The 15,003-nt window shown below is 40.1% G+C and overlaps 1 protein-coding gene across 1 annotated transcript in view; it reads right to left on the bottom strand.

Annotated features, from left to right (window-relative positions):
* BAZ1A (bromodomain adjacent to zinc finger domain, 1A) overlaps positions 1-14,568 on the bottom strand; it is a gene marked incomplete at its 5' end in the record, with an annotated part of 54,234 nt that extends 39,666 nt beyond the window's left edge. The window contains 3 exons of the mRNA XM_010135689.1: positions 1,769-1,912; positions 12,977-13,255; positions 14,562-14,568. Coding sequence (XP_010133991.1) covers positions 1,769-1,912; positions 12,977-13,255; positions 14,562-14,568 — 430 coding nt within the window. The remainder of the gene's footprint in view (positions 1-1,768; positions 1,913-12,976; positions 13,256-14,561) is intronic.
* Positions 14,569-15,003: the final 435 nt, after the last annotated feature.

Raw genomic sequence — 15,003 nt, 5'->3', positions numbered from 1 at the left:
GCAGGAACACTTGCACAGAACGCGTGGCTATTTCTGCCCCACACAGACAGGAGTAGGGTCAGAGAAAGGTTGGGATCTCTAATGACATCTATTTTCAGTTAACATTCTCTAGCCTTACAGATTCTTGAGGAAAAATATTTGCAGATGGCCCATCAATCTGTGCTGGGTTCCCCTCCCCCTCTCTCACAAACACACCCAGCATCTGCTGTACCATTGTTCAACAGCGCTGCAGCTTTGCACGATGGCTGGGTCTCAAAACCTGGAGATCTACGTGCAGACGGAGCCAGAACTGTAGTTCTGCACATGTCAACTTGATATTGGTCCCAAGGAGAGTAACATCCATACTCTCCACACCCAAGTTTCTCCATAAACAGCAAAATGAAGTCCCTGAAGGATTAGGGCTACAAAACTATGTTGTTCTGTTCAGTGGGAATTGTTGTTATGAGTAAAGGTATAATTTCAATAATTTGTATATTCTCACCAGATTTCTCTAAGAAAAAGGAGTTATTTTCCCTCCCTTTTCTGCATTGTCAAAACAAGTAAGTAATCAGCCAGGGAGAACCACAGACTGACTGGGAGTGTAAGACTCAGTCTTACCACCAGCCCTGTATGCATGGAAGTGACAGCAGTATAAAGGGATCAATCCCAGTCAGATCTGTGCACGCTTGCATAATTCCAAGAATAACCTCCTTTCAAATGCCATATGTCTTGTGGAACACAGAAAATGCAATTATTTCCTCAAAAATGTAGGACCTCTTCGCGAACAACCTGGACACTGCATTCAGAGGACAGCAGAGAATTTTAAAAACTATTTATGCCATGTTATTTTCTTAGCCAGGTGAGGAATTCCACCCCTGTCCTAACATGCCTTGAATAACTAGGAAGTCCTCATGCAACAACCAGCGATAACAACTTCTGCACCTACATGACATCTCAAAGTCAATGACAGTTCAGGTAAAGCCTGTGTATTGCTAGATACAAAACTGGGGCCCACTTTGAGCCCTCTTCTTTCATCAACATTGTGTTTGTGAAGCACAGAAATCTTTCTTCTCATTATACTGCTAGGACAAGCTGCACATACAAGCTCAGTTACTGGTCGGTAAAGGGATACTCCAAATTAAACACTGCAATTATAGCCAAGATGCTCTTATTCAGTGTTATCGAGCTACTCCAGCCTATACGCAGTTCCTTCAGACAAGACACACAGTTTCACTGCACCTAAAATCGTAATCAAATCCATGATATACAATGGTATATATTTCTATGGACACATGCCCAATGAAGAAAGCTTTGTTTATTTTTGTATGCTGGACACAAACACATCGAGTCTCTGAAACGACTTTTCAGAGAGTTTCAGTAAAAGCATGTCCTCTAAGGTAACCTCAGCTGAGCCCCATGATGGAAGTAAAGTAATACATCACGCTAAGTATCACCAGACTGTAGAAATTCAGAACATCACTGCACTGTCCAAGCTATAGCAACACAGGTTCTGCAGCATGATGGGCAGGCATGGCTCTTCCACCCTCTCAACAGCACCACTGTCATTCCAAACAGATTAACAGCGAGCACTCTGTAGGTACTCCAGTTCTAACGCACTGGTGGATTACCCACAGCACAACCTGTGAATATTCGGCTTGTTACCTTCAGCTGGCTGAACACTCACAATCCATAAAGATCAAGTAATTTGTTTCAGACAGACTCCGTGACGTCTGCTTCAGTCTCCTTTCCACCCAGCCCAAGCGCTTTATACTGCGGAAGTATCATTTACCCATTTTGTGCAGAGCTATTGTGCGTTTCTGAGTCGTCGCTGTCACTGATGACAACTGTTTCTGTCTCAGCAGTGCTGGCGTGGCCGTTCGCCATTCCATTGTGATGGGCTGGAGCTATGACTTCCAAAACCTTACACTGCAACCTGAAATAAAACACAGACATTTGTTACGGTCAAAGTCTTCCACTAGTGTGAGGAGCCTAAAGTTGTAGCAGATGTTGTTTCAAGAACATATACAACTGAACACGGTATTGCCTACTAAATAAGTACGTACCTAAGAGCCTTGCACTGAAATACTAGATAAAATATTAATTTCATTAGTTCCCTCTAATAAATGAACAAATTGCTTTGTTTCACTACACAGGACAACAAATCAAGTCACCGGCAGAATTAGTTGTGGTTGTAATTTTTTTTTTTTCAGTTCTCACTTCAGTAAACTAAAAGTTAACTTAAATGTGTTACTTTAAAACTACAGCCCAAACCTTTTGCATTTATTTTGATAGCAGTCTAAGAAAAGAAAAAGATTTTCAGATCCCAAAGAATTTTTACTTATAAGAGATCATCTTCTGCTGCTGTCGATGACCTAAATAAACAAGGCTGAAATGATCATTATGCATCTAATCTTAATAATGGCCCATTTATCTGCTGACACATATTAAGGCTCCATCTGGCATGCACACAACTGACAAAACAAGTCTATCCCTTTGCCATTCTGAATGCTAGTTATAAAAGGCAGAATTAACTACATATTAAAAAGTATAATTAATCGACACTTCATGTTGGGAAACTGTATTAAAGCCAGGTCTTAACCACTAACTTTCACCCCTTTCTGGAATTCCACAGTTCATATTTTTAGTTCAGTCTCCTGAAGTCTTGTCTGCTTCATGAAAATTAACTATTGCAGTCAATGGATGTTGTCACATACTACGACTAAAAGCTCAAAGGGTGGGGGGAGAAAGAACACACAATAATTCTCTTCTCTGGGCACCAAATGCTGTCACTTGAAGTGACTAAAATGGGAGAATACATGAAGCACAGAGACTGAATTAGCGTGGCATCGTGCCTAAGTTAAAAGCAAACAAACAAAACCACCCAACAGATCTATGACAGAAAAATTCTAAGTGTTCTATCTGAACTGAAGGCTGGCAAAAAGGAAACAATGTCAAAATATTTCTTAAACACCTCTTTCTGCAAGCAGAGAGTACTACCCAAAATCTGCACACGCTTTAGGGGGGAGGAAAGGGGAAAAGTTGAAAACATTAAAATATCCTGGGTTGTATTCACTTGTGAATTTAGCTGGGACCAGTAATGCAGTTAGTGCCTGTAGCTGTCCTGCCCGAGCCTCTCTCCAACAGGGAGAGAGCTCCCGGATGCTCCACGGGGATATGTTATTTAAAAAAAACCAACCCAAAACTATTATCACACTTACATATTGCTAAAGACAACAGCGTGACCAATGCTTAATTATCCACAGGGACACCAGAGCCACCAGCACACAGAGGACTTGCCGACCACAGGCACGCTGCCATTCCAATGCAGCCAGTCCCATTTCCCAAGCTGGCTGGTCAAGGGCTGGGAGACACGTTTTCCTGGTGAGTGGAGCCCAAGCTAATTAACTGCGCAAATCTAAAACTCTGTGTGAAGAGCCACGTGCACCCAAGTACGTAATGAAGACGGAGCCCAGTGGCTGCTCACAAAATAAGCCTTGTTAGACTTGGACTTATTATGGTCTGGCCCAGCACCAGACTCCAGCTGAGTCCCAAGAGAAAAGTCTACCATTACAGTATCTTGGTTTTCCAGTATTTGGAACGTCAGAGCACCCCCTTCACGCTAAATAACCGGGAGCTTGCTGTATGGCAGACTGTGTGTTATTTTGCTCATTTTTTAAATCCAGTGAAGACCACCTGCTAAAAATTACTTCTTAGATTTCTGATTCAGCTTATATTTCCTAGAGAGTTCAATTTTAAAAAGTTTTAATTAATTTCTAATGACAAATAATCGAAAAAGCCATTGCTTAAGGCTACTGACACTGACTCTGATGTGTTTCCTATTCACAGGCCACTAGAGGGAAGTGCACATACACGGAATTCGCCATCACAGTAAAACAGCCACATAAAAGCTAAATCACAAGATAGGCTACCCAATGCCATGAAAGGACAAAGAGGCTAACACACACAGACCCCCCAATCAATCCTCTTAGACAAAAAGAGTTGAATATTTAGTCACTGAGTATTTTCCCAACAGTTAATTTACCTGTTTAGCCACCAGACAACCCTGTAATTTACAGGGTATCACATCTCCTGTAAGAACGGAAATTATATATTCTATACACTTCATTCAGTAAGTAACAAAATCCCCAATACAGTTGCTTCCCCACCCCCCTTTATTACTAAACAGGGGAATGACTAACGGAATAAGCTATCACAGAAAGCAAGTGATCCTCCATCCTCTGTGCCTTCATTCAAATAATTACCAGAAATCTTCAGGGAAGGAATCAAGTGAAACATACATTACCTGGCTCAATAAAAGCATAATCCAATGAAATTTAATGGTTACTGATAGGCAGGGAATTAAACAAAGTGATGCAACCATTCCTTCTGGCATTAAAGAAGTAATAATCTATGAAGGAAGACTTTTTTTAGCCTTGCTACAGTCAAGTCACAGCTCGTAACAGCCAATTCCCCGGGCTAATAGAGGCAGAGACACTCTGCTTCTAGTGCGAATGAAGGTTGGCTCCTCAATAACCCAACCATTCCCTGAGTTCACTGCCTACAACTGATTTCACATCATAAGGCACATAGAACAGCAGAGCTGAGAGCTGAAACAAGACACTCGAATGAAGCACACTACTTGAAATGCTTTCCAAAGCGACCCCTTCAGATCTTTACAGAGCTTATGTCACAGTCAAACCATGCTCGTTATTTCCCATATATTAAGAACTGGGGGCACCTCAGTCTAAAAAGACAATGGTGTTAAATAAATACGTACCCTACCATCCCCCTCAGTCAGGAAGCACTTTCTTCAAATAACAATATTGTGAAAAAGCTTACAGTCACACTAAGTGAATCCCAAGGTATTCAGAAAAGGATCAGATAGGCTGAGAATAGAGTCATCATGAACTTTTACACAGCAGTCCCAGCAACTCCAGCTCAGACATGGACAGCCAAAAGCTAGAACAGTAAACCAGGGATGGCTTTATGCTCACAGCTGTGTTTCTTGCTGTGCTCAGAAGCAAAGCCCTTTGAGGGCTCTTACATTGTGGGAAAGGTTCAAGAAGTGTTTTGGCCTATATTATTAAATCCAGAGTTTTCCTTTTTTTCAGGAAAGGGAAGAACAACACAGGAGCCCAAAGGTTTTAGACACAGAGGAGATACTGCCAGTGTAATTTTTGAAAAATACCAGGGCACATCTCCTCTCTCAGATGAAAAAAAAACAGATCTTCCATGAATTTCAGGCAGAGCAATCTCGGGACAAGAGACACTGCCTGGACACTGTAGCATAGGGCATAGCTCTCCAGAAACCCAACCCCATTGGTTTCTCTCCCTAGAAGAACAGCGAGGAAGCAGCAGGCTGAAGGTGTACAAAAGCAAACTGGACTTGCAGCCTCAGGCTGCTGCTCCCTGAGTCTGAGATGACTTAAACAGTTCCACACTGCCAAAAGGGGGAAATCTTCCCTTGCCATTCCTTCTTCCAGCCACAAGCTTGGTGCAGTGCTCAGTATCACTTATTGATTGACATTAAATTGAATTCACAGAAAAAACCAAAACAATCCCAAAACTAACCCAACGTGAAGAGCTGGCTAAGTTTTTGTCCTATCAGCTACTTCAAGCAACTCACTGAAGGATCCGATGAGAACCAGAGTATGTGCAAGAGGCAAAAACTGGCCACAGCCAAAAGAAAAGGAGAAAGGGGAAGTAGAAAGACCTCCCTCATTTAGAGGCCACTATAATTTCTTGAGTCATTTCAGTATTTTATCCTTCCTAACTGAAACATGACATCTACGCAAATGAACATTAGGTTCTCACTAGAAGAGCCTGTTCCAGAGAAACCACATACCTAACAAGGGCAAAACGTAGTACATGCTTCAAACTTACTAGTGCAAGATGAGTGATTGAGGAAAACCCAGAACAAAGGGTAAGTATTACTTGCCACGTTTCTCTTTTCATACCGCTCAGCAACTCAAAGGCACATACAGGAGCTGCGGGACAAGCACTCATCTCCATCTACCTCTCCTGAAGCAGTAGAGGAACACAATTTGCAGAGGAAAAAACGAAGCTGCACTCCACTATGTCACAGACTAAAACCAGCCATCGCAGGATGTCAAGCGGAAACCCTAACCCTGCAATTACTGGCAGTTACAGTTAACTCGGAGAAGTTCTTCCCAAATGCTGAGTAGGCCTTTACACCCAACCAAGGCTGGAGTTGGAAGCTGTGAGAGGAGAGGCCACTTCTCACTGTCTATCAGCTGAGCGTTCTGCACAACAGCCTTTGATCTGGCTGGCGCTAACTACTGTGACAGAAGTAACAGTCTGACACTCTGCTATGTCTTCATCCCAGTCAAAACCCAGAATCCCTTGAAGGCCCAGGTGAGCTACGAACAAGCCTCTGTCAGCTTTACAAAAAGCAGACAAAAAATATCCCTTGGATGCAGAAGGCTGTTTCAAACAGGATGGTGGGGGAATATTGAAGTATTTTGAGGCCAACTTTTAACATAAAACAATGAAGCAAAATGAAATTCACATTATAAAAGACACCCAAACGAAAGCCCAGTTTTCCAAATGCCAAAATTAAACCAGCACACCTTTTCTAATTGTATGTAGTGTCTCCTCAATACAGAAAACCCCAGAAGAGCCAGTAATGCAAGAAGCTACAGCAGCAAGTACTAAGAAGTATCAAAAAGCTACAGCCTCATTCTGTTTTGTCAGCTTTCAGTAAGTTTAAGAAATAAATGTCGGGTAAGTGCAACAACTCATATCCTTGTCCTAACAGTTCTCATACACTTGAAAGTAATTAGAGAGATAAAAGCAAGACAAGATCTGAAGGAATAAGTGACATCTTTTACTAAGCTAACTGGTACAGTTTAATGCACATACAAAACAAAAGCGCACAACAAGGAGACAAGATTTATGCACATAATGGCTCCCTGAAGTACAGTAAGAGCTGCTGTTCGAGTTTTAGCCTCTTCATTTGTCTGTCAAGTTCTAGGTAAGATTATATGCTTCAAAGAAACTAGTAAGAAGAGTGGTTTTGCTTAGGGCAGCACTAACAGTAACACCAGTATATGCCTTGTTTTGACCATTCAAAGTATTGTACTTACTAAAAAACCCCATAAAAATCCTAAAGCAAACAAACCAAAACCCATACCTTTAAATTTGTAGTTATAAAGGTAGAGTGTGCACAGAAATGAGAGCTAACAATGCCCAAAGATTGTTGTAACAGCTGTTCAACAATCTGTAAGAAAGGGGTTGCAGGTTCTCCCCCAGGTATCATCATCTCATAGCTTCCACTAGTCAAATACATTTATTAGTCCACAAATACAAATATTTATATGCCAAAGGACCTAAGGGTAGTGAATTCCTTAAACACGGTTTTCTCCAGGCCAGGAGTTGACTGGTCCTTAAACAGCAACGCTGGTAGAACACAAACGGTACCTGCTCTGTGAATAGGTAAGTGCTCTCCAGTACTGTCAGTTATGCTCTTCCATAAGCACCGCACTAATTTTGCTACTGGAATTCAAATTCACCTTTCAAAATAAAGTAGGAAACTTTCTTTGTGTGCAGGAACTTACTCTTAAGCCTCACCACTACAAAAACCCACTGCAACCTTCTGATTCTGTAGACTCCAGCTCCAGCATCTCTGCAGCCTACATGTCAAAGGGGAAAATTCATTGGTGGACTTGAAAATAATTTAAAATCACTGTAACTTGTTAAAGTCTAAACGTGGAGGACACTTTGCCTTTTACTGCCTAGCGGTCTTAGATTGACTTACCTTAGTTGTCAGAAGACAAGTAATACCTTGTTGCTGGTTTGAATGAAAAAGTTGGAAAATTCGCTATAATGTTATCTCTTACAAGGATTATCTTCTACCACCCCAACCGCACATCAGCTTGGCATCGTCATGGCCAGCAACACAATTCCTGTGTCCCAGTTAAGATTTTGAGATGAAAACAGTATGCAAATCTTTTAATTGGCCTAACACAGTGGTTAATCCACTATGACCAGTCCTGAAGCACTGGGAAACAATTAATGGTTAAAAAAAGAAGTTTCACTTACAGACAAGATTGCTCCATGATTATCTACATTTCCTACAGCTTGGCATCATTCAGAGCAGAGCAAAGATGTTAACCTATACTTAATGTATGATCAGATGCAGCAATCCTCCTAACAGAGAACTGCAGCTACTACTACTACTATGAATATCTTCATTTTTAAAACACTACGTTCTCTTCGAGCATTCTGGTGATGCCTGCTCACAGACAAGTATTCCTCTGCAGTGGTGTCATCTAGTGGTCAAATTCCATGAAAAAGACATTCCTTTTTTCTGTCTACCACGTTCTGTATGATTTCTTCCGTCTCACACACTACATTTAAGCCATCTGTTTTAGTCAGCAGGTAACTCACTTATCAATTCCACGCTAATTGCTGGACAACTGGTTGTCCCCCCCGCTCCATAGAGAAGGTAAGACATCATCACAAACTATTTTTAAGGGCAGGGGAGGGGGGAGCTGAAGAGCTGCTACAGTTGTCCAACCTAAAGCCTCAGGTCTCTTCACTGCTCAAGTCAAGACTGCAAGCTTACAGATAATTAACTAATTATCGCACTGCTCACTTGTATACCCAAAGAAAGACAGACATTACTTCTTGTGATAGCGCCCCGTCTCAGAACAGTGATGATAAATCACAGCTGGTTGTTTACACATGCTTTAAATGTAGTTGTTACTCTGACTAATTAAAATAATAATCATTATTATTATTTTGTGTGCACGTTCCTGACCCCAAGGAGAAAGGAACAGGTCCTACAACTGAAAGAGTGACACACTTGTAGGTTTTATCTGGTGTGTCAGAGGCATTCCACTGAGGTTATTTTGGGTAGCTCTCCTACACCACATAGTTCCAGCTTTCAGGTAACCAACTTCAGATGCCAAGGTGTTGAAAACCCATTTCACAGGTTTCAAGTACCAATAATACAACTCAGTACTGAGAAACAAATGGACAGGTTACTGCAAGAGATGCCATTCCTCATGCGGAAAAAAGCAGCCAACTAGTACCATATGAGTCTTAAATTTCCAGTTCTGAAGAGCAAATATAGGAAGCAATTCCAGTGATGTGGTCAACATTTTTTCTCTGCTTCAATAAAGTGTGAGCTAAAACATTAGCTGCTTATTTCACATTTTAACTGACCATGGTTAACATGAAATACTGCTCTAATTTCCCACAACCCCACCAACAAAATCTTGAATAATTTCCATGCCTTTTCCAATAAATTTCTTTCCATGAAGAGCAATCCGACATTCTAAATAACAGTACTTACAGTGCCAGCTGTTTTCAATTCCTTGCCAACTTGGACAAACTTAAACATAATTTGAGATTAAAGTTTTCTGTCTATATTATATGATATTTCTGTCTGATGTTTCAAATAATCATTTTGTCTTTTATGAAGGCAGTACTAGGAAAACATTGTTAGACAACTCCTGCAGTTCTTTAACCGGGAATCCAAGCATCTCATGTTTTAAAGCATAGCACAGCTGCCACTCTGGAGAAAAGTCAGCCCCAGTTTGCCCAGAAAAGTTGGACATACACAAACTAAAAAAACTGGCCATTTTTAATCAATACATCATCCGAAAGAGTCAAAGAGCAGAATTATCTCCATGTTGCTTCTGCTACAATACCAAACTGCATGCATTGTTTTCAGAGACTGCCTGAACAAGCCACAGCATAGGAGTAGGGGGCTCTTTCTGCAATGTCTTTCTGGCTGATAAGGGCTGTTAAGAGCACCCACCACACCAAAACAACAGGAAGACAGAACGTGTCCCAAACTCTGAGTTCCTCCTACCAGACCTCAGCAAGAAGGCGGAAGCAGCCAAGTTCAAAACCGAGTAACACAACAAAGGCTCAAAACCAGAAGCGCCTGATCGGGACATAAGATCAGAAAGAGCAATGGAGCATCAGATACTGCAGCGACCAAAACACACCGGCTGGACACAAGAACCACCCATCTCACAAAAAATCACCTTCTGCCTGGCCTCTGCACAAAGCACTTGTCCTCTTACTCTTCCTAGATCTTCCCTCCATTGCTTACAGTACTACAGACTACTTCAGATGCTCAAGATAAAAACCATTTACATTAAGCCCAAGGGCTAACCCCTCTAGTGCTTGGGTTCCCTCCCATTTACTGTTAAAAATCTAAAAAGCTGCAGCAAAACAATCCATCCTACAAGATTATTACATGTGCAAAGTTAGGAGCTATAAAATATCAATACTTAGATGACTTGAGCAGCCACTGGTTACACACACATTATGTTGTACGCTGTACCTTAAACAATGCATGCAGCTCAGATAACAAACGATCCTCTCGACATTACATGTGTAAAAAACTTCACCCGTAAAGGCAGTGCAAGACTTCACACCCCCGTGACACAACTGGGTTCTCCTGATCTCCCAAATTCTGTCAGCCAACTCCCTATAGATGGGCTGTGATCATTTTTGCTAGGAAAGATCACAAACACAACGTGCCCAGGAGAAACACACAGAGTGCTCTGTTGAAACAGCCATGTTACTTACGAGTAACATGAGCCCATATACTTAATCCACAGCAAAAGTACTTCAAAATATAGGTCAAAGTCAACTGTTAATTGGGCAGAAGAATAACTATGCCTCAACTCCTCCCACTTTGAATTCTTTAATTATGTATCTCTAAGCATAAAAATCCCTCTGTCTTACCATGTTATTTGCACTGTTTCCTGAATTTAGCATTAAAGATCTGAAACAGCTCTCTGCTGTACATTGGTCTAGAATATCGATGGCATACAATCAGCTAAGGTGAATTTTTCATGCTTCGTTTTACCAGACACAATTTATACTTATATAGGTTTAAAACATATACTCTCCAGCAGGTTATTTTTCAATGGAAAAAGATTTTATCTGAATCTTCGGTATTTTGAACAATATCTAACCCACCCAAAAGGCTTAAGAAAATTAGCTTATATCTTATTAAAATATTCATCTGTGAAAGAGGAACATAAACACAAAATTGTGAGATGTATCTTAATAGAATTTTGAATTATCAAGATTGTATTAATGAAGGTGCTATCTTAATGAGATAGAATTTCATCACAACTTTATCTGCAGATTAGAATCATACAATCATAGAAACCTGCATGGTAAGTAGAAACCATTTTGTTAGGGCAAATTTAACTGATTTAAAAGACAGAGGAAAATGACAGACTTCTGTTTATTGCACATAAACCTGCTTTTCGTTTCAGCTTTGAAAAGCTAAGATGCACACCCATAAATAGTTTACCAAAGAGTTTAGAAGAGTAAGAGAAAGGAGGGTTGTTCTTGGGGAAGAAAGTTAGTTCCTCTAAAGCATTTTTTTGCTATTAGTTTGGAAACTGTCAGTATCACCAAAGACTGAAAAAAAGGCATTTCATTGAGCAAATGAAAACCAACAGCTGAACTACATCGACAGTTCATAATAATCAGGTTCCAGTTCAAAAAAGAAGAAAAAACCTTATTCTCTGAGCAAAACAATTGTAATACTAGTGGTTACCTGGGTCTAGTCATTAGACAAGTATAAACATGAGACAGATAGAAACAAACTTCAGATACAGGTTTTCTGTAGAGAAAGGAGCAACTCTGCTGAAATTGTTCTTGTCCTGGCTTTGCAAACTGGGACTTCTCTGGCTGAAAGGAATAGAGCAGGAAAGAGGTGGAAATCTTTTCTGTTAAACACTGACCTTATGTACATACCCATACAAATTTCCTTACGACTTATCTCCTGAAGCACAGAACAGATTCTTCTTCCTGGTGTAGTACAAAACTTGCCTTCAACAAGATCTGGATCAGTCACTAAAAAACTCATCAGAATAACTACGTTCTCAATGACCATTTTGAACCAGCTCACTCCTATCACCCAACATACACTAGATGACGTGTCAAGACCTCAGGCTACCTACAGAAGCCAACAAGTTGTGCTCCATCTACTCTGCAGTGTAAGCTGGCACCTTCCTCTTGAAAAAGCAAAACAAAACAACCCCACAAACAACAAAAAACTCCAAAACAAAACGGCAACAGCTGAACCCACAAAGGCTTTAGCACATATTCTGCAGGTACTTCCAAGCTGAGCACGTTTTAAGTCCTTCCCATCTTAAACCTCGGTTAGGAGAAACTGCAAACTCATTTAGACAAAACATGAACCTTTTCTAGTCCTCTCCCAGAAGCTGCTTTAAATGAGGACTCAAGCTAACTATGTGTTGTAAAACAACTTATTTATACTACAGAGCATATCTATCAGTGAGAGGAGAAAGAAAGCATCTGAAGCTCAAAATTCTTCCAAATTTTTTATCAGTCTGAGATAATAATAAAAATGCTTGCAATATATCTAGTAGTATAAGAGTAAACATAACACTGACTCTGAGTGGGGAAAAAACCCATCACGTTAATTCCCAACTGCTCTGAGAATGCAGACACAATTTTTACCACTACCTAAAAAACAAAAATCCAACCTTCATCAATTCTTTAAGCTTTCAATAGTTCCGCCATTCCGAGTGCACAAAACATCATGTGATGAATTACATTCAGGATGATTTCATCAAAGCTTTCATGTGATTTTTAATTCATAGCTTCCCCCAATTTCTCCACAAATCTCCTTCTACAAACCACCCACCCTTCTCACACCAGGGGACGGATATTCCTCAACAGAATTCCTTCAGACAGACCAAAAAACTACAGTGTCAAGACCTGAAATATCTTCCTGCTTCCACAGCTGCTTCTAAGCTAAGGGAAGAGATACCAGACCCAGCAATACAATCCTACTCTTAATTAAAGTAGGGAGGATAAGTAACAGTGTTTCTAGCTTAAGCATCACAACTCACTTTCAGTGTGTTTGACAGAGTTTATTATCCTGATTTTTGGTGTTTTTAAAAAGCACACCCTAAACCCACCCACCCCAAACAAAAATAAATATGTATTTATTTTTAAATACACTTACCTTGCACCATTATTTCTAACTACTTCCACTGTTTCACCAACAAAATATCGATCCTTGACATAACCAAAGATTTCATCACAGATCTCATGAAGTCGGGAGCGGTGGGTGAGGGTAGCCAAGTAGAGAACTGGAATGATGAGTGCCTCTGGAAAACTCTGGAGATTAAGTCTGGCTTTCCTCTCCGATTCTAGTGCTTCCTGATACGTGAGTCCTGGTTTTCCTGTGACAGCACAGCTCCACACAAGGCTGTTGCACAGAATGATGCGTTCAAAAAAATCACTGAAAAGATAGAGTGGGGGGGGTGTGGAGAGAGAAAGAAAACATTTGAGTTCTAACCAACATTTTCAATTTGCTCACTATTAATAGTGCAAAAAAAATTTTTAGAAGCCTGCAATGCAAAAGCAGCTCTACTCCTGTCCAGGCTGTAGGTATTTATCACTTTTTAGCTATGGCATGGTAAACTGCTACTGTAAAACCAAAGTCTCCTCTCATCACAGTCTAGTAAGCATCAAGTGCTGCAAATGAATATTCATGTATAAGAAGCCTTATGCATAAGAATAATCACATTGAATTTAATAGGTGTCATATTGTCCTTGCATCCCCCGCATTTCCACAAGTATTTACAACAGGAGGGTCTAAAACTGTACAACCATAAAATAACCTTAAGATCACAGAAACACGTTGAAACTTGAGGAAGTTTCAGATTTTCAGTGCCGTAACTCACAGATGAAAAGATGGGAGAGGTGAAAAATTGTTGAGTGGTTCTCTAAATAGTTTTTATTCCTTCACTGTTTGCATTGCTCTTAGAAAAAGCATTGAACTATTTTTTCCTACAGATTCTTCTCCTTCCTGGTTCCATTAGCAAATATTGATTGTTCTTGTTCCCTGTATTTCCAATTAATGCTAGAATTACGCTGTTGACATGGCTTGCTTATTAGTTTTTCTATCATCACAATCAAAAAGAGCTTTCACAATATCTGTCAATTTTTGATAGACAACATAACAAACTGAGTTTTGTTTCACCTCTTGTTTCAGCTCGTATCAGTTGAACAGGGCTATTTCAAGGCAGACACACGGTAGTTTCAGACACTTATAGTGAAGTTTCATGCCTTTAAAAAAACCCTACACTGCGCAGCGTTCCCGTTTGAACAGGATAGAACTGTTCAAAGTATTTCCAGAAAAGAGGTTAGAGAACTGGACGGTTCACACTTAAGAGTTTTTTCTTGCAGGCTCCCTGCAAACTCAAGCTGGCAAACATCAGTTCAACTGATGCAGATGACGACATTCACTGCAGATGGACAGATGAACCATAACATCTTGTAAATGAAAATGGAAATTCCAGATTGAGGACAATAGAGGGTCCTGGCTCAGATAATCCTTTCTGTATGAGCACAGGATTCCTCTGAGCAAGAGAAAGATGCTTTAGGAAGAATATCAGCTGTGAGAAGAGGAAGACATACATTATTTGAATATTTAATAACTACAAAATTTCAGATTTTTTTTATCACTTGCATCTACTTAATATACTTGTCAGCACAAGTGGCTAACACCTGTAAGTAGTAAGGAATAAAATGGATTTGCTTACTCTAAACCTGAAAAGGAGAAGAACAAAGGAGAGAATGAGCGAAATTAGTCTCCAGTAAATGAAGAACGGATGGCTGTCAGTCATTCTTTGTGCATAGAAAAGAATGGGGGTTTTGCTGTCAACCATGATGAATCGGTACCTTTAAAATGTTTAAGTAAATATTCTATACCTTAAAGAATAGTTTAGACAAAAATCTGCCTTTTTTTTGTTAAGGTGATGGAATACATATGAAAAGATCTCTTTAGGTCTCTTCCTGCCCTACATTTCAGTACAACTGTATTAGATTTGCAATAATTTAGTAGTGTTTCTGAGTTCAGTAGATTAAGAAACATTTACCCAAATCTTCATGCAGTGTACGTCTTTACATACTTTTTTTGCTCCTCACTTATCAAAGAGGTTCTAATTATCTTTAGCCAGGAAAGAGAAAAACACTCTAAAAGTT

The sequence above is a fragment of the Buceros rhinoceros genome, unplaced genomic scaffold (genome assembly GCF_000710305.1).
Source record: "Buceros rhinoceros silvestris isolate BGI_N320 unplaced genomic scaffold, ASM71030v1 scaffold31104, whole genome shotgun sequence".
Lineage (NCBI taxonomy): Eukaryota > Metazoa > Chordata > Aves > Bucerotiformes > Bucerotidae > Buceros > Buceros rhinoceros.
The sequence above is the reverse complement of the archived record's forward strand: the minus strand, read 5'-3'. Positions and strand labels throughout refer to the sequence as shown.